Raw genomic sequence first — 27,172 nt, forward strand, 5'->3', positions numbered from 1 at the left:
GTAAAACAAATTTTATTATAGTGTTAATTTCCAAAAAACGCGGGAAAATCTTGATTGATTTACGACGTTAATGCTTAGCACGGCAGATTTAAGGAGACACGATATCCCCCATGAAAGAATTTTTAATCACTTTCATCGATTTACTTTCTGCAAATTTCTGTCCTGATTTAAAACAAACAAACAAACAAAAGAATCTATTGGCATTTCAACGTCCAGTGGTAATATGTTATTAAGCACCAGATGTAGCAATGGTAAAATCAGAAAACATGGTTTTCTGATTTTTGGCCAGCGCAGGTGGACAACATCTAACATACTCCATAGTTTGCACAATATCTGAACGTTTTAAATTCGTGGACTTTTGCGTGGTTTTTTTGTGGATCTGAAATATTCTGCAAATACATATTTCACTCAAAAAATTAGTCAGTTTTTTGGGAAAAATACGGCATCAGCGGGAATTTTGACAGTATCAATTGAGGTTCTTGTTTCTTCCAGGTTTCATTGTTAAATATTTTAAAGCAAATGAACCCCTAAGAGCCGAAACTAAGTCGCTTTATAAGCTGCATTTTATTAATTTTTAAAAACACATGTTCTTACAAGATCAAAATTACAATATTATTAGGTGAGATCATATCAACATAAAATTCTTACAACTAGGGAGTAGAACCAAAAACTATTAATAAAATTAGTGGTTTTGAAAATCACGGTGCAACCACACAGCAAAACGCTGAGATCGTGGCATTTATTGAAAAATTTGTTGTTGTTGTTGTTTTTTCCCTCAGAATTGAAGAAAAAGAAGAGGGAGGAGCAATGAAACATTTCAAACCTGCGAACTAGATATGCAAGATTTTGTAATAAATATTGTGACCTAACGTGAGCACAAGAATTTAGTCAAAAATTGCCCAACATGATTTTATGGGATTTTATGCCGAGCGACTGACCAGTCAACAGTTTAAATGCTAATATTGCTGAATAGGCTGAAGCGTAGTAAAACAGAGTATTTTTATAGGGCTGGTATGGGCACCGATATATCCTTTTCATATGATCAGCCATCCCAGGCTATAAACTTCCCGAGGGAGAAAATGATGACAACTTGGGTGAATTGATGGAGTGTCGGTCCTTCAAGGGCGGCCCCGGAAAGAGGTCTCGCCTACGATGTCGATGAGTTCTTCCTCCTCGCCGTCGTCCACGTCGGAATCAGTTTTGGCGGACGTCCATCCCAGGCTCGGTTTGTGCTCCACGTCGTGGACGTTAAACGCCCCCGCGGGCTGGAACCCCGGCCCCAAGTAAGGGTAGCTTTTCGACGAGAAATCAACCGGCCGGTCCCCTGGAAAACAGTTATAGGTCAATGAGTAGGGGTGGAATAAGCCGAGAGAAGACTGCGCTGAAAAAAAGGCATTTCGATAAAACTTTGGTCAACAATGGGTACAGTTGTAGCGTGGCGTGCTCTGCCATGTATCTGACGTAGGCAATTAGCAATCGCCGGCAAATTGCAATCTCTTCGTGTTGAGTCAACATAAATTTAAACAAGCAGAAAAATCCAACATGAATATGTTGGAAAAGCGTGCCGAATAACTAAAATGTTGGACACATACCTACTATTTTCACGTCTTTGTTATTTGCATCAATTGGTACTTTTTGCTAAATTTGGGAGAAAATATTGATTCATGAACGTTGAATGTAAATTGATTTTAAAGATTCCGTCCAATTATCTTGATTTTAAGCTGATATGCGGCATTTCGCACGACCGTGATTTGGGCGAACTGCCGTGCATCGAAATCGCGTTGAGTTAATCTCTTTGGATTTCGAACTGTAACTTCTCTCCTATTCGGCCGATTTTTACAAATGAGGTCTCTTTTTATTTGTACTTAAACGGAAAGTAAGGAAAAACTCGCTAAATAGACGGAAAACAATTTTTGTGAAAATTTGGTGGATCCTGGCGTCACGGTGAATGGTTAATCGGGCGTGGAAGATAATAGGTTCGACGAGGCGACCCTCTCCTCGCCATTTTTTATTGCCTTGCTCGAAACCTGACACCCAAAGCTATATCGGGAGATAACTGCAGTGGTTTGAGTGGATTTCTGCAGGGGCCACGGTTAGTAAATGGTATAAAGAGTCACGAGGCTCATCACAGATTGCACTTGCAGTGCAAGACGCTCATTGGCTAAACAGTTTTGGCGGGAAAGAAGGTTCTAGAGTTGAGTCCTCCGAGCGTAAGAAAGCTTCTATGAGGTTTTTGTCAAATGAAATAATACGGTTTTGACAGGAAACTGTTCTCAAGGGTTCCCAATTAGCAGTTCATTCGGTTTTTTGGTAAGAGACCATCAGGGCTTGACAGTATAATGGTTCAAAGACAAGAAAACGGGTCCGCGGAAAAAAATATTTGGACGGCCCGTTGAATAGCATTGGTTGATCGGTGTGCTGTACTATGGTACATCCGAGTGATTTCAAAAAGCGAGCCCTACTGGCACGCTTAAAAAATAAAGTGAAAAAACGAGATAGGAAGTAGTGATTATTATGCTTTGAATTCAAACATACGTTATCCTCTTCTTCTTGAATGCATGGTACCAGCTAACAGACTCACGAGTTCGTGGAATGTACTCAATAATTTGCGTTGGGTTTGGTTTGGTTAAGCAACTAAACTAACTCCCTGGAGAAGCGGGGAGTATCGCGGGATTTGAAGGCGTTCCAAGATGAGGTTGTGCCTTAAATTTCTTCCTTAAAGAAACCTTTACTATATCGATGTTATAGTAATTGCAATTTGACGAATTGACAAGTACGGAGCTTGCAAATTGCAGAAAATTGCTGATTGCATGCGATATATCTATTGATCTCCAATTCAAACCGATGGAAAAGGATCGACAACCTAGGGGTGTTCGTGACGTAACAATTTTTTTTTTTTTTTTTTTTTTTTTTTTTTTTTAAATTTATTAACACCAAAATGACGTACTATCCTAAGAATATTTGATTATTTGAAAGACTGGTGGACGATGGAGGAAAAACGTATTTTTCGGATTCATCAGCAAAAAAAGGTGTCCAGTCCCATGAGACACCAAGGTATGCAATGCCACCGTCGAGCAGTCCATTACCGGCTTGGTGAACCATATTTTAGACTCAAAGACCCAAGACAAGCACAGCAAACTTAGAACATGACTGGAGGCCTTTAATTAGGTTTATGTGTCCGCAGTGCACAAAAGCCATAAGAAGCCTTCAAGATGCAGGAACTTCAAAGTGACCCGCTAATTTTCAAAGAGGACGAGGAGTTTCTGCGTTGTTTGGTCAAGACTAAGTTCTTGTGTCGCTCTCCGTATTTTGAACTTGGAGAAAGTGGCACTTGACACCTGATTAGTGAGGAGGCTTTTAGGCTCTAACCTGGAGGCATTGCCTAAGATTTAGAGTGCATACTGCTAGAATAAAACATTCCAAGTTGCTGGAAATAGACACAACTTTTTTTGGAATGGAGAATTTGCAGGTGTCTGAAGTTTGGTGAGTTTCGTGCTTAATTGGAAAGTACTGATTGGACTCGATAAGAGGATACCCTTGGTTCATAAATTGAAAAATTATCGGAAGAGGTATGAGAAAATAACCAAATCAGCTACAATACATGTGTTTAAATGGAAAATGCTTCCAGATGACGACACAAGGCGCATCTACTTTTCTCCAATTTTCCAAATCAGAGAAAAAATATGAAAAATACTGCAAAATCAGCCCTTTTATTACTCTCAAGCAATAAAAAATTTGCGTGCAAAGATGGCCTGCTAATTTAACTCAAAAAAAGAGAAGTTAGTTATTACCGTACTTGCCGTCTGTTGCGTGTTACGCAACGTTATCTTCTAAATTCGCCCCGAGACGGTTTTTCGTCTATCCTTTTTTCCCTCATATTTTCTGTCTCTCTTTTTGTTTCTCCATGACAAGCATTTTAAGGCCTTAAGCCAATGCTTGCACACAATCAGACGCACCATCTCATTTTTTTCCTAATATCTTTTTTTTATCTGTGCATCGGATGACTGATGCTGTGCAGCCTAAAAGTTGCTTTTCTGGCCCTGCGTGCCCTGCTAAGTAAGCGAAATATAGTACATAGCTATTCCTAGGGACGGATTGGCCCGGGGAGCTGGGGGTTTGCACCCTAAACTTTGACCAAAAAAGGATCCGCAAAGGGCACTTACGCTACAAATAGAGGGCTCCATTGGGTAATTTCTGAAATATCACGAAGGATTCCTTCTTAGAGAAGATGAGCCAATTCCTCTCTTCAACAGAGCCTGCCCGCCGGAAAATTAAAAGTCCTTTCTCCCTTTTAAAAGCCTCATATGTATTGAATATATGTATGTGTATTCATAATTATTTTACAGAGAACTTTAATCTGCCACTATAATTACATAAAAAACTTACCATGGCCTTAAATGCTACGTAAAATTTAAAAACTTTAGGACACACAAATGGACACCTGCGGAAATTTATTAAAAAAGTTGCATATTCTGAATCTTTGAAGCTGTCTCTCGGCTTATAGATTTACAAAGTACTTTATCAGTACCTGTCGCCTTGGTATCAATTACTTTTGTCCTGTAGTTGCATTCATGAATAGTCGAATAATAATTAGCTTATAATAGCACAGTGAAAGAATGGCACAGAAATTAAATGTTTAACTGCTAATTTAAACTCAGAATTTCAACTCATAGTTTGAAAACCAATTAACATTCACGATTATAAAGTTAACATTTTAAAAAACTCACACCAAGACGTTCAAATAGTCTTCGATAGTCGAGTGCTAGGAAAAATGTGATTACACCGGACTTCTCAGAATAAAAGTTTTTAATAGAGCAGAAACGTGATTTTGTTGAATTGCAGGGGTTTTCAAAGAGCAGTATTCACGCCTCAAAGACCCTATTTCATTTGAGTCTTTCTTCAAGCGAAGCTTTCAATTATGAATTATCTTGTCTTACTGATCACATACAGTTCAAACGGCGCGCCGCGACAATGTGGACAAGCGAATGTTAATTATGCGTGTTCACTGTTGAGTTCAATGAAAATATACGATAATCCTGGCGCGCTGCTCATGCATTGCAAAAACTCTGATTTCCCACGGGAGATAAGCAAATCCTCGCTCATCATCGCCTTGAAATTATTCCTTATGCTATTCTCGTCTCAGAGAGCCTCGATGTTAGGCACGTTTGCGCAAAAAATTAGGGACTCGAATTTCGGATGGCGTAGATCTGAGGATCCTTTTTGATGAGGAATTTCATTTACGTCATGCACTGGAAAAAAAAATTGCTTCGATCTAGAGTCTGGACTCTCAGTAACATTGACAAGAAAACATACTCTTGATTCAATCCGATTTTTTCTTGAATCGAAGAGCCAAGCTTCTTGATTTAGTCGCATTTCCTTTTTTTTTTTCCTTTTTTTTTTCCAAGCAAAAAATCCGATTGAATCAAGGGTATTTTTTCATGTCAATGTTTTTAAAAGTCTGAACTGTAGATCCAAGCGACTTTTTCCCAGTGAGAGGTAATCGGACTAAACTTTCAAATGAACCACTATTTTCAGCTCATTCTAGGAAAAAAATTAATTAGTGTACCGATACGAACGCTTATTTCTAGGATGAGTCAAATGGCTCCTCGTTGCAAACTTCAGTGCAGTTATTGACGCACATTTAATGAAAAAATGTAAAAATACTTTCACTTTCTAAGGAAGTATAATATAATCGTATTTTTAGTGAATGATGTACGACAGACGTCAGCATTCTAAATTAAAACGCATCGATTAGGCATTAAACTTAGTCAAATTTTGTAAAAAACTTTATCTTATCGATTTTTATACCGGCATAGAAAAATCTGTAAGAAAAGGTTTTTACAAAATTTAACAAAGTAAGGCCGATAGGTAAAGTTAACAAAAGGAGTGATTAAACTTAGTGTTAGCACAATTTAAAAATCTTAATTTTAAATGTGCATTGGTTTTAATTTATTCATTTTATGTATTTCTTTTTAAAAAAAATACATAAATCCCTTTAAATTTATTTACTTTCTTTGTCGATTGAGATAGTTTCTCTGTTTCACGCAATCAGAATATACCTTTTCCTCGAGAGACTTTGAACACTCAAAAGGAAACATGTTATGAATATACTATTATCTAACAGTAATCGAAAAGGAGGAAGTTTCTTTTTGTGAGTCAAGGAAAAAAAGTAAAAAACTCTGAACGAAAAATTACCAGATTTTGCTATTGAGCCACTAATATTGTCTAAATTAGATTTACAGCCAGGCGATTTCGTGTTATGTTTTTCCTCGTTTAATTTCCTCAGCTGCTTTTTATGTTTCATCCGTCGATTTTGAAACCAGGTTTTGACCTGTGAAAAAAAAAAAAAAAAACCTGTCAATAATATAGGTTTCCACGCAGAGACCTCAATAGTGAACAAAGTCAATAACAATCCATTAAAGAAGAACACTCGTCCGAGTTTGAAACATTTTGCAGAGGCATATTATGGTATTGATTTTCAAAAATTTGGGGGGCGTCGGTTCCATGAAGGTATAACGCAGCCTTCTATGTGGACGAGACTTCTACAATGGCTTGACGTGCTTACTGCTCAGCGAGGTATCGATTGATCTGCCATTTAAACCTATGGAAACGTATCGATAAACTGAGTGTTGACAACGTAAATCGTTATAATCGATCCTTTACCATAGCTTCAAATGGGGAAATATCGATAATCGATCATTTACGCCTCCCCACTGGACTTGTATGTTTGAAGTTACGTCGTCAGCAGCCTGATTGTTGACATTTTGTGTTTGTCGGTAGGCATAGATGACATAGGTTAAAAGGCGGAGCCGCGGAGCGTGATTGGTTAGCTATGTCTTACCGCTGCTTTATGCCTATGTCAGTTGGAATGAACGGCATACTGTCAGAAGCTTAAGAGGTGCCTTCGGTTTGTCGTGAGTTCCATTCGAAATAGGCACGACAAAGCAGCGATAAGACATAGCCGACCAATCACGCTCCGCCTTTTAATCTCTATGTCATCTATGTCTACATGACAAACACCAAATGTCAACAATCAGGCTGCAGCCAACCCAACATGTTAGTCCTCAATCATTTGAAATTCGAGCATTTTGTTAGGTAGACTGTTTCTGGTGGAAAATGGTTTCTAGTAGCGGACTAATTTTTGTTACAGATTGTCTAAGGCTGAATAACATTATCTCCTAGTTTGAAAAAATGTGTGGAAGATATTATGATTTACACATATTAAAACTAGTACTTCACCTGCGTCTCTGACAAATGCAGTGCCGACGCTAGTTCTACTCTTTCGGGTGTGCTGAGGTACCTTTGCGCCTCGAACCGCTTCTCCAGTCCGGTCAACTGGTGATCCGAGAACACAGTCCTAGCTTTCCTTCTGCGGCAGTGTTTGGCGCCCAGGTCACTTGCGCCCCCCGTGAATAGGGATCCAAAAGGCAAACCTAAAAAGATAACGTTCGATCAGAGGCGTTCCACCGACTCAAGATTTAGAGGAAGTTTTGACGCGAAGATTTTCCCTTCAGTTTTCGAGGTAGGCAAAAGAAAAGCCAGTATGAAGAAATCGTTTTACACATAGGAATGCGTACCACGTCTTCAAAACTGCCATGCTAGCGAAAAATGCCGTAAGTACATTCGTATTTTTCCTTTCCTCTCAAATAATATTTATTTTTGAGGAAATTTATGAACATTTTTCCTCGAAATTTTATAAAACTTTAGATTAAATTTCGAACAAAATTCTCTGAAAAATTGGGGGAAAATTTTCAGCCGATTTTTCTAGAAATTCTTGATTTACTCCCTATCTTTGCATGAAGAGTTTGTCTGGATGTAGAGGTGGACTCTCAAGATAGCGTGGGATATCCCCTCCATTACGCCATCAACTTTGAGAGCTTTTTGAGCTTTGGAGTTGATTTTAGGGAAAACCAGAGGCACTATCGTGTTTCTCAGAAACTTTTACTTGAGAATCAATAATCGAATCGCAAATTCCTCACACATACAACATCTCCATTTTAGAAAGGAACCCCAACCAATTTTTCCTGTATGCAGTCATGCAGAACCTTAAATGAGTTCCTTCTTTTTCGGCTTTTAATTTGTATCATAAGTTTGTGGCGTTACCTTGAGATGTGAAGAAAAAAGGCTCCGATGGGGTAGTTTTGTGGAGGTAGGATGTCGGATACGAGAGGTAAGCAGCCGTAACTGCTGCTGAGGGAAGCAAAGGGTAGCATTCCGCCGCTCTACTCATTGCTCTGCTAACCATCGACGGGATCTGAAAACACCATGACTCATTTTAAAATTACTGCTGCTAAGTGCTAAGTAAAAACGCGTATGAGCCTTCAAGCGTTGACAAATTTCCTTTAATAAAATGCGAATTTCTTGGTAAGCTTATGAATATTTTTCTTTCGGTTTCATAGTAAATTTCGTTCGCAATTTCACCCAAACTGCCTGAAAATTTCAATTAAAAATGATAATAACTTTCCTACAATATAAACATTTATGTATCCTCGGAAATTTGGCAACACCTGAAGGCTCATACGGCGTTTTTCCCCTAGACGCAAGACCACAAACCTCATAGTGTGCTTCGCCCCCTCTAAAGCTCGCTTTGAGGGCCTCAACGGGTTAATTAAAAGGAGCTAGCTCATCAGGGACTATCTCCTACCAAAATCAGCGAAAATGATGGAAATTGGCCCGATAGATCTTTCGAACGAACTGTGACAAAATATTGTTTTCGTGAGATTTGAAATCTTTATCGGGTGATGTTTAAAACTGCATCGGTTAAATTTAAACCTTCATCAGGTAATGCATAAAGGCCTCTGGACCATATATCCAAAATCTGCATAGAGCGGACTCGTCTAGAAGGACTATTACTTGTCGACAGTCGCAAAAAATTTTTGGAGAGAGCGGGGGAGGGGGCGACTGGCTGTGTGTCACCCATGATGGTGTAAAAATGAGTTCTACAATACTGCCGTGCCAAGTAAGAACGCCGTATAAACATTCGAGAGTTGACGAATTTCTTACGATACATTTGTTTATTTTTAAGAAAAATTGTGAGTGTTTTTCCTTAAAATTTTCAGACACTTTGGATCAAATTACAAACAAAATTGTCTAAAAAATTGGCAGAAAAATGTTCATAAATTTCTCTGAAAATTTATGCCAATAGGTTATATCGCCAGACGACAGATGCATCTTTTTCGAGTCACGTTAGGGCTTCTTTTTTCTGAGGAATTTTTTACCCAAGTGTCCTCAACCGCTCACAGTCAGGACTACGCTCACCACCCCACTCTCCTTAACTTCTTCTTTTTTAGGAAAAACGGAATCCGACGATCACAGCAGAATAGAACGCACTAATCAGCAAATTTCCATCAAGTGATCCAACGTGTGATGATCCGGCTGTGCACTTGCAGTCAAAAGAGTCCCTGCAAAGATAATCCCAAGCCTAATTCATCATCTCTTATCAACCGTTGATGGCGCAGTCAATAAGGCAATCAACAAGGTCAGATACTTTCCGGACAGACTTCGTACATCCAGGAGAGGGAATAAACAAATTCATCAAAAGTTAAAATTGATAATTGAGATTTTTGATGCAAAGACTTTCTCAGTCCAAAAGTAACGATCAAAGTTTTTTCAAGAAAATTTCTAGTCATGATTTCCCATTCTTCTTTTTCTTCTGTTTCGCGACAGCCCTTCTACAATGACTGTTAACAATTCGTAAAAATGTTAGTAGACAACTCCAGAAAAAAATTGTTAAAATGAATGTTTGGCATAATCTTTTGGTGTCTTTAAAAGTAAAAATAAGGTGCAAAATACAACTGAAATTTAAATTAAAAAATCAATTGACTCAACTTTTTTATGACACTTGAAATATTTGAAAAAGTATGTATACAAATCCCTAAAAAAGTAGGTTTGTTTTAGGTCTTTTTCTCGTGAATTATTTCACAGCTAAAATATCGACAACAGTTCCCCAAAACCAATTTTTTTTCTTCTTTCCTTTCTTCCTTTCTTCCTTTCTTATGAACTTTCAGGAGATGTTTTTTAGTAGTAGTTAATCGTGAAAAATGATTTTCATTAGTTGCATTTTTTCCTGAGAACATACAAATATCCAGTAATGGCATCGTTTCTATCCGTCAATCATTTGATTTAAAAGTGCTACGGAGAAGCAACCAACCTGTTTGGCATTATTTTGAGACGACGCAGCTTTTGAGCGGCACAGAATATCCTTGATGAGGAAGGAAGAAGTTTGGTGGCCGGTGGAGGACTTGTGGATGTCCGGAATCTTGTCGAATTGTAGGCAATCCATCTTGTAAATGTCGAACATAAAATATCACTGGGTTGACTTTTGATTACATCGATACATATAATAAAACTCAGAATAAAAAGTGACGTATTGAAGAAGCTGTCTTCATTATGAAACCGGCACGTAGTTAAGTTGGATCGAAAATTAGTTTATTAAATTGCACAAAGACGTTGAAAATACACCTAGTCTCTTGCTTTTTTGACTTTAGAGCACATACGGAATGTCACAATTTTGGGAAAAATCGTTGTCTCTTTAATGAGAAAAACTACAGAATGCAGTTAAGTGGAATCTTAACTGTTTACATAAGATTTGATGAATTAACTAAAAGTGCATGTTGATGGCTTTAGAGAAAGAATTTCGAGGCAATAATTCACTCACGACAGTACAATGAAAATCAGTAAAATCCGAAATTTATTTTGGTTATGTATAAACAATTCAACCGCATCAAAACCAGCAGTTCTTTATCCGGGAGAAAAATTGAAACTCAAATTATGCACTTATTTGGCATTATTTGTATCAAGGACGAAGTAATCCAAAAATCAGCCTTGACGTGATATGTAGTTTATAAGTTAATTTTCCACTGTCTCTTTTAGCACATCCTTCACGTGAACTTAACCAATGAGAAATTTCTTGTAGCTGAATAATGACCACGTTTAGTCACTGGTAAACATGTTAAACTATTGTAGTTTGATGTTTAATAATAATTATTCTTGAGGAAATTTTATGAATCGGACTGTATTGATTTTTATTTCCCGAAAAGAATCCCTCTTCGTCGACACTTGAGATCAATGACTGAAAAATTTGCAAAATCAATCGTGAAATTTCTGCTCATCGTAAATAAAAAATGCGACAAAAGTAAATCCGGAACGACCTAAATCACTTGACACTCACATTTTAACATTTTTTTAAATATTTTCAAAAATACTTTAAAGTTCTGTTCGACGTATTTTATTGATTCCGTCTCAAAAAAATGTAATCCTAGCCCCGATTCGGGATTGACGGCTGAAAAATTTGCGGAGTAATTCACGACATAGCTGTTCACCAAAAAAAAAACCACGACACAATGAATTTGAAAAAACACTAGAGAGGACGAGAATAACTAATCAGGGTCAGTACTAAATTAATATAATACATGAATATTGTAAAAAAAATCCAAATTAAAAGCTGAATTTGAGACGGGTTGCGAACGAGTGTAAAACACGAGCGATAATCAACTAATAGCTGAACTTTTGATCCCTTCAAGCGACCATTTGCGTTTAAGCCCGGGATAAGTGTAAGTTGATTGATTTTGCGCCCGCTGGGGCGGACCGGGGCGAGGGGGTTCGTTTTGAAGTCACCCCAATCCTCCATTACCGGATAACAGGGTTGTTTGCGTGCTTCTGATTGGCGCATCGATTACGGCGCCGCCCCCCATTGGCCGCCCGAGCAACCCCCGAGCGTCGCCATGGCGACGGCGAAATTAAACCCTTACACCGCTAAGCTCCTCGTTACGCCCTTCGAGATATATCGCCATCGACCGCGGTTCGAGACGGGACGCCCCATCAGCGCCACCTATCGCATTCTCGAGGAAACGCTGAGCTATTTTTTGCTTTGATTACCATCTTCTACCCCACCTCCGCACCCTCAATGGTTGCCAGATATCGTTAAAAAAAATCTGCACTAGAGTTGAAAACATTAATTTTGACCGTCCACGCTTGCTTAAGGAACTTTCATGATGAGTTCATGAAAGGGCTCATATGGGTGGTTCCACGATAACTAGAATAGTTTTGTCGCCGTAAGAGACAACACATTTTTCGGTCATATTTTTAGTATTAATGATAATCGCTCGAATTTTCTTGACATTAATCTACACAGGGTTACTTGTTATAACGCTTTTCAACGATTTATCGCTCAATTTTTAAATTTTAATATATAAATGGCCGAAAATGTGCTGTCTGTTACGCTGACTTTTTACCGTGTAACAGACAGCACATTTTCTGAATTTACATAATATTAATGAGAAGTAGAGTAATAAATCATTAGAAAGCGCTATAATACGTAGCCCTTTGCAGATTAATACAAAAAAATTCGAGTGGTTATCATTACTACTAAAAATGTGACCGAAAAATGTGGTGTCTGTTTCGACGACAAAACTATTCCAGTAATCGTGTAACCACCCTCATATATTACGAAAAACGTTCAATATGTGTAATCTTCATTCCCGTTTGTGACTCCATGACATGAGGGGGTGTTGTCTCAACTCTCAGTACAAAGGGACTCTACTCTCTCCATCTCTGATCTGCACTTTAGCCTTAAAGTCAATAAAAATATTGAGTTTTTTTGCAAATTTGTCAGCCTTGCGCTCCCCCGCCCATGCAGCATGTTTCACTCGACGGATGTTTCTTCAGCCCCAACGTTCCCGCCTCCGTGAGAGCCGTGATTTAAAAAGCTTGTTATTAGGACGCTCATCATTAGACTGAAACAGGGCAAATTGCTAAATGAACTCTAATTTTATCAGCCATCTAGACTTTGAAAATTGCGCGCAATAAAAGGCAAGCCTCCGCAAAGGCAGTCTTTCCATTAGCCCGAGTTATTGCGAAGCTACTTTGGATTCTATTTTCATTAACGTTCACCCATCCTTCGTCTTGGTATCTCTCTCCACGATTTTTATTAATGTTCGCTCCATTTTCATGGCATTTCCACGGGAGGGGCTAAATCCGGATTGAAAGGAATACTCGAGATAACGTGCACATTAAAGTGAGTCCTGCGCCTTCAATTCGCAATCCACACTGCAGAATTACCTGCAATTCCTCGTTACAGCAATGGTTATCTATTCAAAAGATTGAAGGAGCCTTTAATGGAAAATTCTATATTCGATTATTCTTCCATCATATCCACCCTTTCTTCGATGTACCTCTTAACGATTTGTATTAATATTTACTCCATTTCCATAGTATTTGCTCAGAAGAAGCTGGATTCGAATAAAATAGAATTCCTGGGTTATCGTCCAAATTGAAGTTAGTGTGCCTTCAGCACGCGGCATATACCACGATAAAACCAGCGTGCGCCCCATATGCTGCAATAGTTATCTATTCAAAAGGTTGAAGGAGCTTATAGCGGAAAAAGCTCGATTTTACTACACGCATTTAATTATTCGAATTCAAATTTGATGAGAATAGTCCGCATTTGTACGTGCTTGTACATACTTTCTTCCTGTCCCTTACTTGTGCTTGTTCCGTTTCATTGAAATTATCGGTGAATATTTGTTTCAAGTAAAGTACGTCCATTAATAGCTTGCGCCACCTTGATGTCTCGATACGCGTCCATGCGTATAAGAAAATAATAAATTGAGGTCCATTTCAGTTCATTTACGTAGGTAAAAGAATCCAAGGCCAAACTTGTACGAGGTCTGTTAGATTAGAAACCGGATTTTGGTCATAGGTAGCCCACAATGCGTCCAAATTATGTTTTCTTGAGCTTTTCTGATAGCTGAAAATATATTTAAGAACGCTACGTTCACAAATGTGACAAATCCTAATTAGCGCCGTTGGTATGTGGCTTGAAGTAAGGCAACCTCAAGGGTGTTTTGCGATTTTATGTTTGACCGAACTTGTCTCTCTTTTTTCGGTCTTGCACTACATTTTTCAACCCACAAGGACGATTGGAGTTTCGTCTCCATATCGTAGCCGTACACTAAAGTATTGTCACCGAAAATTATCTATCAAAAAATGTAGGATCATTGTTAGAACGTTCAAGCAGCTGAATAGGGAACATCAAAGGGAAATTGACATTTGGCTGGATTTTCGTTCAACGGACAACAAACAAGGGGCAAGTGTACCTGAAACTCGATGCGTGTCTACATATCCTATCAAATTGTATGTACAGAGCCTTCAGAATATTACTCTGTTCAACAAGCTCGAAACGACCATTTTCGAGCACTTTTGCCCGCACTTCTTCCACGTGACAAATGTCAGTTGCCGTTGAGGGTCGATTCCCATGCTCCTCATCTTTGACGAACTCCTGACCAGTTTTGAATCGTTTAACCGATTCAAAACAGTGGGAACATCTCATACAATGATCATGTTAAACTTTACCTAGCATATACCAAAATTTTCGGTACAAGGTATACCGAGTTTAAAACAAAATTTAATGTTGAATCTTTGCTCTATCAGTGATCGCATGATGAAAATCGCAAAACGCACCTGACTTACTCGTATTCAAGATGACACAGAATAAACACTGATCAAAACAAACAAAATCTGTGAACGTAGCGTTCTTAAGTTTATTTTCAGCTATCAGAAAAGCTCAAGAAAACTTAATTCGAACGCATTGTGGGCTAGTTATGACCAAAATCCGGTTTCTAATCTAACAGACCTCGTATCTTAATGTTAGTTGTAAAGGTGATAATTGGGACAATTTCAGCAACTTTCGAATGTCGGTAGCTCCTAATTGTAAAATATAGGTATTCCTTGTGTACAGTTTTGGGTACAGCCGTTTGGAGACAAAGTCTTTCAGAGACCCTGCACTGACGATCTAAGCATGCGATCAAGTGAGGCAAAAGTTAGATTAGGTCGTGGCGGTTGACGAACACCTTCTTGAGCAAATATAAAGTGGAATTTGCCAAATGGTGGTTGATGAATGTCGGGGTGAGCACTTTGCTTGCCGGGTTTCCGGAGATTAAGTTTGCTTTGCCAAACCAACTGTTTCAACTCTTCATTGGGCAAATCTTAGCTTTGACCTTCGAAAGTATGGTACTTTCGTCGTCTACCTGACATAAGGGCGTAACTACACTATGAAATGAACCCTGTCTCCCATAAGTTTCAATGCTTTTCCGGGCTCATCTCAATGTGTAGTTACGCCCTTGTGTTAGCCAGGCGACGTTTTACACTATATAGCAACGAGAGTTTTGTGGGATCTCTCGAATACATTGTCTCTGCACTTGATGACGCAGATGATGGTTTGAATTTTCGCCCTCTAAAATATGAAAATCAACTAAAAAAGGAGGAAAAGAGTATGCATTTTAAGAGATAAAAAATTTAAAAAAACGTTAAGTTTAGATAGCGGAAGACAGAGGAGACACAAGTTTCATTGTGACGGAACAAAGGCAATCCGGGTGACGGGCCGAGGGGTTGGGGGGAGGGATCCTATGTCGGACTATCGCCGCAAAATGTCAAACTCGCGAGAGCGGGGTGGGGGCGGGGGCAAACCCCAGGGACCGGGAATCGGGCGGTAAGTGCCCTTTAACAAGCCACTATTAGCAATGAGAGCGACATTTTAATCAGCTATCAACCCGTGCGCTCGTGTAGTTACCAGTATTGACGGCCAACCTCCACCCCCTTCCCTCCCGCAATTCGCCCCCGGTGCCCTTGCGACAGCGCAACAAAGTTGCTAAATCGTGCGATGAGCAGTGTCAAGCACCATCAAGAGCCGATGAGATTGTAAAATACTCAATTGACGCGGTAACCCAGTGGCTGGAGAGTAACCATTATGATTGAGGTAATCACACCACAAAGTACAAAATCAGTAAACATTGTAATACAATGTCTGGAAGGTAGTAGCACTGAATATATTGGTATTTGGAGTGTAGCCGAGTGCTAGAAATTATGTAAAATGTTCTAATCTAATATCTTGTTATCAATTGTTACCATCAATGAAATCTGTTACCTTGTTTGAAATTAAATTATGGCCTTTGTGATATCGATTTTGTGACCCTGACGATGAAGCGTTTGCTTCGAAAAGCTTCGGTCTAAAGTTGATAAAATGTAAGTTTTTTAAAGAAAATTTTAAATTATTTCTAGCACTCGGCTACACTCCAAATACCAAAAAGTACAGATTTCTCATGAGAACATCCAAGTTCTCTCAGGGGTAATTGTGTTCCGCTATAGTCTGAGATGGAAAATTTCATGAAAAATAAGGTATTTGAAATTTCACTTGAAATTTCACTTGAAATTTCATGAAATTTCAATGAAACCGTGAAAAATTAAAATCTAAGCTTGATTTTCAGTAATTTTTTGATTCCAGTAATTTTTTCTGCCCGACTGCTTGCCACAACAAGACGAATATGCATAGGGAGTATTAGGGAGTCGTATCTCGTGCCCTATTGCCGTCACGCAACAAAATGGCGGCTAAAATCGAAATGATTCAACCGTCGTTGTTTGTTTCGTCCGCATTCGTGCCATAGATTTTTGGTACTGTAGATTTTTGCCGGTCAGCTAAGACAAAATGATCATAAAATTCCTACCTTTACTTTTCGTTGTTCGTATTCTTTTGGCTCTAAACTTCATGTATTCACTGCGAAGAAAATGATTTTCAGTAAAACAAAAATAAATAAATAAAATAAAAAAAAACCAAAAAAATAAAAAACAGCAGAGATATGTACTCCAACGTTACATACAATGCACTGAGTACTGGGTTCTTCATCTATAATTCTTGAAATGTATCATTTAAATGCAAATAAAGTTTAGAGCAATAGAAAAGAAAGGTACTTAGGTACATACAATTTATTCTAATCTTAGAGAAGAATTTTACCTACTGAAAGGAATAGCACAATCATGACTATTTTTTGAGGGACATAATTGTTTTACGATGCCATATTATTTATAGGAGAGTAACAAGACTAGCTACTCGGAAAGAAAGAAAAAACAGGCGTGAGGAACAGTAAGACAATGTATTATTATTAAATTTAGGAACATCAGTGAAGAAAAGGAATTAAGGGGCAAATAAATCAATTTTTCAAAAAAATTGAAATTTATGAGGCCTTTTGAAATTTCAAGGGCGAACTCAGGCTATAGTCAAATTGCCGATAAGACACTGGGTGGTTTCACGATAACTGGATTAGTTTTGTCGTCGTAATAGAAAACACATTTTTCGGTCATATTTTTAGTGGAAATGATAATCACTCGAATTTTTTCGCATTAAGGTGATTCAACGGACGTCATATCTCGTGTCAAAAAGACATACAATACATCGCATCGATCGATTCCATTTTTTCAGCCACTCGTCACTTTTCTCGAATTTTGAGATCGCAGTTCTGTTGTCAGGATAATGAAGAATTCACTTACCAATTTTGAGAGAATCTAAGAATCTTTTTTCAGGGGGAACTCTCTCATTCCGAGAATCTTTTCTCCCCCCCCCCCCCTTCTAGACATTGAATATCCACTCATCATATGGGAAGAATAGGATTTTAAGTGCAATATGGCAACGTAGCTCGGCTTTCCGCCCTCGTTTTTTTTAAGTATCGGATTACGACGATCTCGAGGAGATCATGAGGAGCTGGCGCTTAGGGCACTCGTCTTTCGGGGTCGTTCGCTTATCCGCTCATCAGCAGCCCGATTATAGACTGATTTGATGGATATGCCATTCGATAAATCGATTTGCGATAATGGACTAGAGTACCAATTTAGACAGAGTATGGGCTATTTGTGTTCCGGTTTCTCGTTGGTCGCATGAAGTAGGCTGATACGGTGCGCTGACACCCGTAAGTAAACAAACAAGATGGTGACTCCACGCAACCGTTGGATTCCCTCTGAAATAAATCAAAAAATTATCATTGAATATCTGATGAAGAATAGCGGAATGAAAGAATCTCTCATAAGCGGAAAGTTTGAACCAACGCATCAATAAACTGTAACACACTGATAAAAATATTTGATTATTGTGTTACTTTTGGTTAATGCAAGAAGTGAAACACAAACCAACACAAATTTTGTGTTGATTTTGGTACATATTGAGGTGAATTTAGAGCAAAAAACAATGGAAAGACTGGGAAAATGCATCCTTCCGATTGCGACGTCAGTATTCACCACTCGTTTTTTATTCAATGTCTTCAAGAAAACGAGCTTGAATTTTCTCTCGAAATTGCCAACAAAATGCAAGAGTTATTTTGTGTTTTACTTCCTGTAGGAACCAAACTTTTGAATGGTATTTTTAGTTTTTATTTTGGCAAATTATTCAAATCTTTAGCAAGGATCCATTATAAAAGTTACGTGTCATTAAAATTTACTCAAAGGCTCGCAAAAAGTGTCCGTGTATGAAGAGGGGTTAAAAGCTCATAATTCAAATATAGACCATATATGATGCCCTCTTGGGAAAAAAGGCTGACTGAGGAATAACCAATTATACGGATCTTCAAATAAAAATGTATAACTTTCACTATTATGAGCAGTAACTCTGCGTGTATCTCATAAATGTGCCATATCGATGATATTAGACACCGTAAAAATCTCTAATTGACGCTAAAGCTCATATTTAATGCATGTTTTACTTCTTAATTTAATGACTCACTCTCCAAGAACGCATTAAATATTAAACGGGTATTTAGTTTGAGATGGAGTCATCATTTATTTCTCACTCCTGTTCTTTGAGATTTTCCAGGAATGTTCGTAATAAAATATAATGAGGAAGGAAAACTTAAAAAATACAAGAAGGAAAGGGGAAAGAGGAAAGAAGGATAAACGAAAAAGGAGCCGTTTTAGTTTTTCCATCACATGAGTTCACATCAATTTAGCTTTTCTTTTCGACTGGTGGCGTAATCACATTTCCACGGAATTGGAGGAAATAATTAAATAATTATGCAAAACCCCATACGCCACATCCTTAGACGTATTTTGCGGAAAAGAGCTATTCTTAGAAAATGTCAATGTTTTGAGTCCGCCAAAAATTCTGAACGTCAAACGTTTTCCGTTACGGAAGCTTCTCCAGTGTGTTTTTGATCCGGCTACAAATGAGTATTGTGATCATCTAGCTTTGCGAATGCAACTGCCATCATCGAATTCTCAAACGGACTTTTATAGCACGGTGTTTGAAAATTCAGCCCTACTACAACTTTGCACTAAATTAGACATCCATATCATCGAACAACTGCAGCTGAGTTCAAAATCTTCAAACGGGAACTGAAGGTACTGTATTTTCATAATTTTTCTCCCTCTGTAAGGAAAATACCATCAGCACTTTTGATGGTGCTGCGAACAGTCTACCATTAATATGGCCATGCCCTAGGGGGAAGGGAAGGGCCCGCAGGCATGGTCCTTAATTTGTTAGAGGAACTGTGTTTTTTCCCCCTTTTTTTTAAAGTTGAGTGGAAGAATTGAAGAAAAAAATAATGTCCTCTTTGAATGATTTTTAAATGGTCTTTTATAATATATTTCAGAGGGTTCAGCTCACTTTCTTGAAGAAAGAGAGGATGTAAAATATATCATATAAGAATGAAAATTTTAAGAATTGGAAACCCCAGAAGTAGTAAGGCCCGGGCCTTACTACTCCCAGATTAAGTATAAAATCAGTTGTTTTCTCCAGAAATGCACTTTTTTAACTACGGCGAAATATAAAAAATTAATAAAATGTATTATCTAATCATGAAATTCAAAATTTTGAGTGTTAAAGTAAATGCAACTCCTCTGCTTTTGTATCCAATGTAGATAGATTGGTATATTTTCCACGCGAACGGTCAAAAATGTGGAATTGCATGTTATGGGAAAAAATTAAATGTTCCTCATAAAATTCATAATCTTATTCGTCACGCTTTAGTTACAGAAATCATAAAAATTCCACCTTCATTCTATTTTAGGTGAGGGAAAGTAATTAATTCAAAGCAATGAGTGACTAACGCAACCTTATCACATATTCATTCTGACTTTGAGACCGCTGCATAGCCTCACATTGCGTGTTAAATTATCATCAAGCGGAAAGTATATAGTACTCATCTCCGAATTTTACTTTTCCCTCATCTGGCTGCATTGCCTTTATTGTTGATGCGAGCTCTCTAAAATATATTCCCTCTGTACGTCTCGGGAGAGTAAAAGGAGAGAAATCTGGGACTTCCTTTTATTTTTAAATAAATGATTTACTATCGCAATCACAAAGACTAGAGAAACGGAGGTACCATCAAACTCATCAGTCGGAATATAACATAACTCACCGCGACATAGGTACACCAGATAAAAAACCTCGAATAGACATTACAATTATTGCTACTGAATCGGAGTATCGTGCATGTTTCCAGTGGCGTGCCGTGAATGATCGATTATCGATATTTCCCCATTTGAGGCTATGGTAAGGAATCGATTTATAAGGTGTTCCCTGTTTATCGATCCTTTTCCTTAGGATTAAATGGCAGACTAATCGATTTATCACAAAGCACGCCACGCCTCTGCATGTTTCCTATTCATCGAGTGAAGGAACCTTATTGAAATTTATCGCAATACAATTTAAATAAGTTGTAATTTTTCAATGCATTGCGAATCACCTATCTTTCTGACGCATGGAGCTCATTTTATTAACAAACTGTTACAAAATCGGCATTGACTGATGTAATGATGTGCAAATGGACGTATATACGCTAAATAGAACTTCGTGCAAGTGGAAAGATGGGATGTGCTTGTTAGTGCTCGAGCCATAAGAATGAATGGAGATTTTAAAGCGTCAGTGACGTCAGCGGCAACGAAGGCGTCTCCAATGTCGTTCTTGCTCGGCTTTAGCTCATGAGCTCTGTCCACAACGATCTTTTCATATGTCCACGACTCACGAGTTAGCGCTCAGTTCCTTTCGATTTAATTGAAAATCCCGCTTTTCCATTTTCTCAAAAGAACCTATATCCACTGACCACATTGTTTCTTATCCAGCTTCCACGAGCACACCCCATCTTTCCACTTGCACATAGTTCCTTGTAGCATGAATACGTCCAAATATTGCCATTAATGGTAAAAACTTGCACTTTAATTGCAATTTTATTTCAATATTTTGTTGCGCCTCACTACTCAGGTAGTGTGGTAAACTAATCTTGATATCAGTGCTTGGTTTGAATTGATCCGTAAGAGCCTCATGGTAGCAATGGAGGCGACGTCAACTCCTACGTCAACGAGGGAGGCTGCACGTCACCTGAAAGAATGGTTGTCCCAGGAGCCTCATCTCCCGAACGTCGAGGACGAGGAATGGCTGGAAACCGTCTATCGCCACAACAAATGCAGCCTCCAAAAATCAAAACGCAAACTGGAAAATTACTTCTCCATGAAGACGAAATACCCAAACATCCTAAAGAACAGGTATGGAGCAAAGAGTTTACCTAGAGTCCTTTTATACTGAGAGTAAAGACAATGCGAATGTCTGATTGGTTCCCGTATTTTAGGCCTTGGCAGTGTCACAAACGGGAATAAAGATTACATTTTCCCCGATTGCAAAGATTATAATCTAGAATGGACCGGGAAAAAGAAGGTACGGCATGAAACAAATGGAATGAGAGAGGGAACAGAAATAGGAATTCGGGGAACGGGTTGATCAAATATTGCAGCAAACGTCCAATTTGTGTATAATCTTTATTCCCGTTTGTGACATCCAAAAGCCGCGTTGTCTCAACTCTCTCTATGAAAGGGCTCTAGGTGTACCTATTAAAGATTTATGCCGAAAGAAAAGTTGTTTATGTTGTTAATGAGAAAAATGACACAAAAATCACGTTAAGCGCATCGGCAAAGTCTGATACGGACGTGTTCATGCTGGTACTCGGACTTTATGTCCACTTTTTTTACATCCACAGACTTTTCGTCCACAATTTTTACGTCCACAGTTCTTAAGCCCACACTATTGTTAAGTCCATTACTTAAACGTTTACTAAGTTAAGTCCACAAATGTAAAGTCCACCAAAATCAAATTCAAGCGTCATATTTTAGTCCGTGTGTAAAATTATATTGATAATATCGAAATGGGAAAATTAAGAGAGAATGAGGTGTTGTTATCGTAACTCATATTTTAAATGAAATGTTAATTTCTTCTTTTGGTTCATCTTTTCAAATTGTCTTTGGTAAATACTTGGTTTCATTTCTATCCTTGAGATTTCCGATAAAAAATATGCCTTAAATGCACATTCTTTTTTTTAATGAAATTGATTACTTCATTTTGAAAACATTTACATTTTTAAAAAGTGGTAAATATTTGTAAAACCTTTTCCAAGCAATGGCATCGATATGAATCTCAATGAGCCGTAGTTGTGATGAAAGAAACTATACAAGAATTAATAAAAGAGGAAAAAATCTGAGAAGCACGCAATTTTTTGTTTTCAACATATTTGTACATCGACCTCCTTTTGTCAAATACGTCCGATTTTGAACGTTTCGTTGCGCTTACACCACGCTGCAGCACAGGAAAAGCCCAAAACATAAAATAATAAATTTGCGTGCTTTGGAAATCATTAAATTTGACACGGAACCACTATTATATTTACAAAAAACACGTTATATTTTCCAGTTAGTACATATTTCTTTTTCATCAGTTTAAAAGGGAATAATCAATGCAGAGAGTGCAAACATTTCAAAATCATGAGTCGAGAAACGCTGACTCCGCGAGTTTAAAGATTAGAGCCTAACACAGAGCGGAGCGGCGTGTTAGCAGCGCAGAACGCGCACTGACGCCTACAAACCTAACGGGATACTTCACGCATTGCGCAACGCGTGAAGTATCCTGTTAGGTTTGTAGGCGCCTATGCGCGTGTCACGCTGGTTGGCTGCCGCGCCGCAACGCTTTAAGCAACTATTTCGCGTCAGAGGCGTTGCACAGTGTCCTTCAAGATTGGAGGCGCACGAAATAATTAGTTAAAAAGGACTTTCAATTTTGACTGCATCGGTTACTGAAAAATGTTTAATTTGGCATTGGAGTGTTTCTTAGGCTCCCGCCTTGATTTTCATCTAATCATATCCGTACAGTGTACACATTAACATATGTTTTTATCTGCTCTTAGAGTCTGTTCTCTTTCATGACTTGATTCATGAATGAAATGTTTTTAAGAATGAAGGTAGTAGTAGTATGCATTTATTTTTGAGGTGGCTCCTGTCATTTAAATGAGAAGAAAAAAATGTGGACATAACATGTCCACAATTTGGACATAATCATGGTTGGACATGAAATCATGTGGACTTAATAAAGACTGGACTTAACGTTTAGTGGACATAAATAGCGGTGGACATTTATTTAATGGACGAAAGTTAGGTGGACATAAAGTCCTGGAAGCGTTCATGCTAAAAGTCTCCATAGTTTGCGCGCAACGTAGTTCCTTTTTGCATATAAATAAACAAGTTCACTCCTAACTTCACTATCTGCGGGGTTTCCCCCCCCCCTTTTTTTTTTTGTTTTAAGCTTCAAAAAGTATACTACTGCAAAAACATATCTTTTTTTCAATAGGGTTTCAGATGGAGACTTCACATGATGACGCAATTTTTGGCCCATATTTACTCAATATCTTCGGGAACATTTTAAAATAATTTCTAGGTACAATATTTTTACAGATTACGTCTCAAATGTGACATTTAATCGATATTTCAAGCAGGTCATTACTTGATCAAAATTTCCATAAACATTCAATATGCATTTTTAAAGCATTGCCTCATTATGAAACTCATCATTACTCAAACAAATCATTCAAAAAGAAATGCCAATTTCGAGAGACCTACGAACACCAGTTCAACTATGCCGAGGCGCATGTGCCGTGATTCCGACCAAATCTTATACATGTTTCTGTTTACATCGAAATCATTCGAGAGCAAAATTAACGTGCTAAAAAAAGCACTGAATGAGTTTCCACATTTTCTGCGATAAAAAAATATTTTTTTTAGATTAGTTAGAATCTTTTTGTCCCGAAATATTGAGATACATTATGTTTAATCACGCATGAAATTCTCTAAAAAATTTAAGATGATTTTAAAAAATTAATGATGGCCAAGTTTTTATAAGACATTTTTCCTTAGCACAGCAGCTTCACGGGACCGTCGGAGACACTAGACGAGATGGTAGCAACATATACCCCGGTTTGCATTACAGCTCCAAACTGCCGTGCTAAAGAAAAACGCCGTATGAACATGCGAGAGTTGCCAAATTTCCTTTGATAAAATGTTCATTATTGAGAAAAATTATGGATATTTTTCCTTGAAATTTTCAGGAACTTTAGATCAAAGTACGAACAAAATTCTCTGAAAAACTGGAAGAAAAGTATTCATAAGTTTACCAGGGAATTCTTGTTTTATCATAGACAATTTGACAACGCCTGAAGGTTCATACGGCGTTTTTCCATAGCACGGCAGTAACGGTTTAGTATGCAAAAAAGTTTAGGTAATGCTCGTTGACCGACCCGTCTTGTGTCTCTAACGCAAACCGTTTTTTCCGTCATACCAAATCGAATATTATATCGACTAAATCTATTGGCCCATACAGAGATCCCACCTCAGCAGAAATACTCGAGGCCAGGAAAGCATATCCGGTTGCATATTCGAGCAAAAGAACGCGGGACAATTGTCGGATCATGCATATGCTTTGGGGCCCAGAAACAGGTACCTGGGACATGGACCAAATTTTGAAGAGGAATTTTATGCTCCACGATGTCATCTGCTTCAGGGAGGATCCAGACACTGTCGGCATGTATTGCATCACGGACCTGAGCGGCATCACTTATCAACACATCGTCAAGGGGCTTCTAGGTAAATGCATACATTATATTTACTGCAGCGTCGATTCTAAGGTAAATGCCTCCAGCCCTCGGTTTTGCCGATTTACATGATCTCAAAATAGTATGTTGGTTGCCAACGTGCGTTAAAAATTCAGTATGAAGCTGAAAATCTCAAGTTTACTTGCCGCCAGCGTCCGCTTGCCCAAGTCTCGGGCTAGTTTTCACGACCTCTCGAGCTTGGTAGCAGGAAATCCAGGAGGCTGTACACACTGAGGATTGGCCCAACAAGGCCGAAACGCGTCTGCAGTTGCCTTCCTGAACGTAACTAGTGTTGAACCAAACAGCATATCTCTTTGAGGGAAAACTGTGCTCATACGAGCTTTTTCCCTCTGTATTGAGATTTTCAGCTTTTCGCTGAATTTTTAACGCACGTTTGCAAAAAACTCCAACATACTGTCTTGCGACCCGTGCATCCACTGCAATCAGTTTGTGTATCTCAAAATATTTACATTTTGAACGAAATTTAATTCCTTTTCATCAGAACCAGTCATTTTAAAAAAAATGAAAAAAATAATACTGATGTAAGAAAAAACTTATATTTTTTTTCTTATATCAGTATTATTTTTTAGTAATTGTCATTTTTCTACTGATATTATGAGAAGACTCTAATGACGGGAACAGATATTCTACTGTTGCAGATTGGCCAGAAACGTGTACTACGTGTAGCCCTACTCATCATTTTTAGTAGTCTACTCACCGTTTTATTAAAACGATCGAAATTTTATAAACAGTAAAAGCTGCTGTATTAAAATTTTTGAAAAATTTAAAAGACTTACGCTTTCACTAAATGATTATTTATCGACATTGATTAATCATTTAGTGAAAGCGTGAGTTTTTTTAAATTTTTCAAAAGTTATACTCACCGTGTATTCTTCGTCCAAATCTGGTTTTAGGGTTCAGAGCTGTAAATGAAATAATGAGCGCTGGCTACTCGGAGCGGATGAAAGGGACCTACTACATAAACGCACCTCACTTCATGAGCTCTTTTATGGATATCCTCAAGAGTATACTGCCCAAAAACATGGCCGAGAGGACAAGCATACTCAATTCCAGGGAGGAAATACTCAGTATTTTTGATGAGGACGTGCTTAGCGTTGACTTCGGTGGCAATGGGCCAACATTTAAGGATTATGAAGGTATGTATGATTGGTTGTTTGGTTATAGCGAAAACATTTAAATGAATGAGGTGCCTCAATAGGACCAAGTCATTAACGCTGATCTAAAAAAAGGCTGGTCAACTGATTTGTATTCTCTCGACCGAAAATGCTACATGTGGATGTCATACAAAATCATAGTGATGCAGCTTGGTGCCGTGCTAGGGAAAAACGCCGTATGAGCCTTCAGACGTTGCCAAATTTTCCCTAGCAAATCACTATTTTTCAGGAAATTTTTTCAATATTTGTCTACCAATTTCTCAGATAATTTTGTTCGTAATTTGATCTAAAACGTCCGAAAATTTCAATGAAAAATATTCATAATTCTCTCATAATTTTTCTCATAAATAAACATTTTATCGACGGAAATTTGGCAACTCTCGAATGTTCATACGGCGTTTTTCCTTAGCACGGCAGAGATTCTATAGTAGAACTTTTACTGATGGTCAAATTTGTGGTGCGGAACCGAGCACATGTTTCAAATCAAGAGAGTTCAGACTTTTGTATGCTACTTTCACAGAAAGAAACCTCGCTATTTTTCAACAAAGCATCATAAAAGCATTACTCGATAGTTTTATACAAAGTCAAAGAGAATCAAACTTTCCTTCGGGCCACGAATCATGCGACACACATCGAGATAAAAAAATGTAAAAGCCAGCGACATTATCATTACAATTGTTAGTCCGCACTTATGACTGGAATGGGATCTTACAAACGTGCTTTTTTTATACATATCAACCGTAACTTTGATGGTTTAACTTTTTCCCTCCTCCAGTATTAAGTAAATTCCTTTTTCTCATAGACAGGTACATTTGTCTTTAATCCTTTCATTAAAATACATATCAATATTATATTGTTTTTTTAAATTTCAGAGTGGACCCAGAGCGTCCTCGAAAAACACAAATCATGGTTAGAAGAACAAGAAAGCTATTGCTCCAACGAAGCTTTGCGGAGAAGGGGCAAGGATGAACTTGAAGAAATGAGCGGTTCTTTTATGAAACTAGAGGTCGATTAATTAGTCAATTGTTAAATTATTTTTGAGGCTGAGTTTCAAAAAAAATAATATGTGTTTGTTGAAGTCTCATTTAGCAATCCTGATTTACGTATTATAACTGTTCATTTTAGTATCAATATTTATTTTTCTTCGAAAATTCAATATTTTATTTTTTTCACTTTTATAGCGTTCTGTACACTGACAATGAGTTCTTCCCTTTAATAATTAATCTCGTTTATCTTTGAGATACATAATTGCCATATGTCATTTTACCAGTATAGTAT

General features: G+C 37.9%; 2 protein-coding genes across 3 annotated transcripts; one reads left to right on the top strand and one right to left on the bottom strand.

Moving 5' to 3' along the window:
• LOC109043006 (brain-specific homeobox protein homolog) lies at window positions 1-11,529 on the bottom strand. Its single transcript, XM_019060021.2, has 5 exons — window positions 10,151-11,529; window positions 8,104-8,254; window positions 7,240-7,433; window positions 6,196-6,331; window positions 1-1,324 (listed from the first exon to the last, which is right to left on the bottom strand). The coding sequence occupies exons 1-5, from the start codon at window positions 10,298-10,300 to the stop codon at window positions 1,119-1,121; spliced, it is 837 nt and encodes a 278-aa protein (XP_018915566.2). The 5' UTR covers window positions 10,301-11,529; the 3' UTR covers window positions 1-1,118.
• On the top strand, window positions 7,401-27,172 carry LOC109043008 (retinaldehyde-binding protein 1-like). 2 transcript variants are annotated; one of them, XM_072303678.1, is made up of 5 exons: window positions 7,401-7,522; window positions 21,071-21,297; window positions 24,449-24,711; window positions 25,634-25,876; window positions 26,767-27,172. In XM_072303678.1, exons 2-5 carry the CDS (start codon window positions 21,077-21,079, stop codon window positions 26,907-26,909), a joined length of 870 nt encoding a protein of 289 aa, XP_072159779.1. In that variant the 5' UTR covers window positions 7,401-7,522; window positions 21,071-21,076; the 3' UTR covers window positions 26,910-27,172. The 2 variants fall into 2 exon arrangements, with proteins under 2 accessions (XP_072159779.1, XP_072159778.1); XM_072303677.1 differs by lacking the exon at window positions 7,401-7,522 and adding an exon at window positions 18,755-19,155.

The sequence above is a fragment of the Bemisia tabaci genome, chromosome 8 (genome assembly GCF_918797505.1).
Source record: "Bemisia tabaci chromosome 8, PGI_BMITA_v3".
Taxonomy (NCBI): domain Eukaryota; kingdom Metazoa; phylum Arthropoda; class Insecta; order Hemiptera; family Aleyrodidae; genus Bemisia; species Bemisia tabaci.

Excerpts from the sequence above, each read along its gene's own strand:
- LOC109043006 (XM_019060021.2), bottom strand. The coding sequence starts at position 10,300 with ATGTTCGACATTTACAAGATGGATTGCCTACAATTCGACAAGATTCCG. Across the intron at positions 8,255-10,150 it reads CTCAAAATAATGCCAAACAG|ATCCCGTCGATGGTTAGCAG; the intron begins GTTGGTTGCTTC and ends TGGTGTTTTCAG. Across the intron at positions 6,332-7,239 it reads TGCATTTGTCAGAGACGCAG|GTCAAAACCTGGTTTCAAAA; the intron begins GTGAAGTACTAG and ends TTTTTTTCACAG.
- LOC109043008 (XM_072303678.1), top strand. The coding sequence starts at position 21,077 with ATGGTAGCAATGGAGGCGACGTCAACTCCTACGTCAACGAGGGAGGCT. Across the intron at positions 21,298-24,448 it reads CCAAACATCCTAAAGAACAG|AGATCCCACCTCAGCAGAAA; the intron begins GTATGGAGCAAA and ends TGGCCCATACAG. Across the intron at positions 25,877-26,766 it reads AACATTTAAGGATTATGAAG|AGTGGACCCAGAGCGTCCTC; the intron begins GTATGTATGATT and ends TTTAAATTTCAG.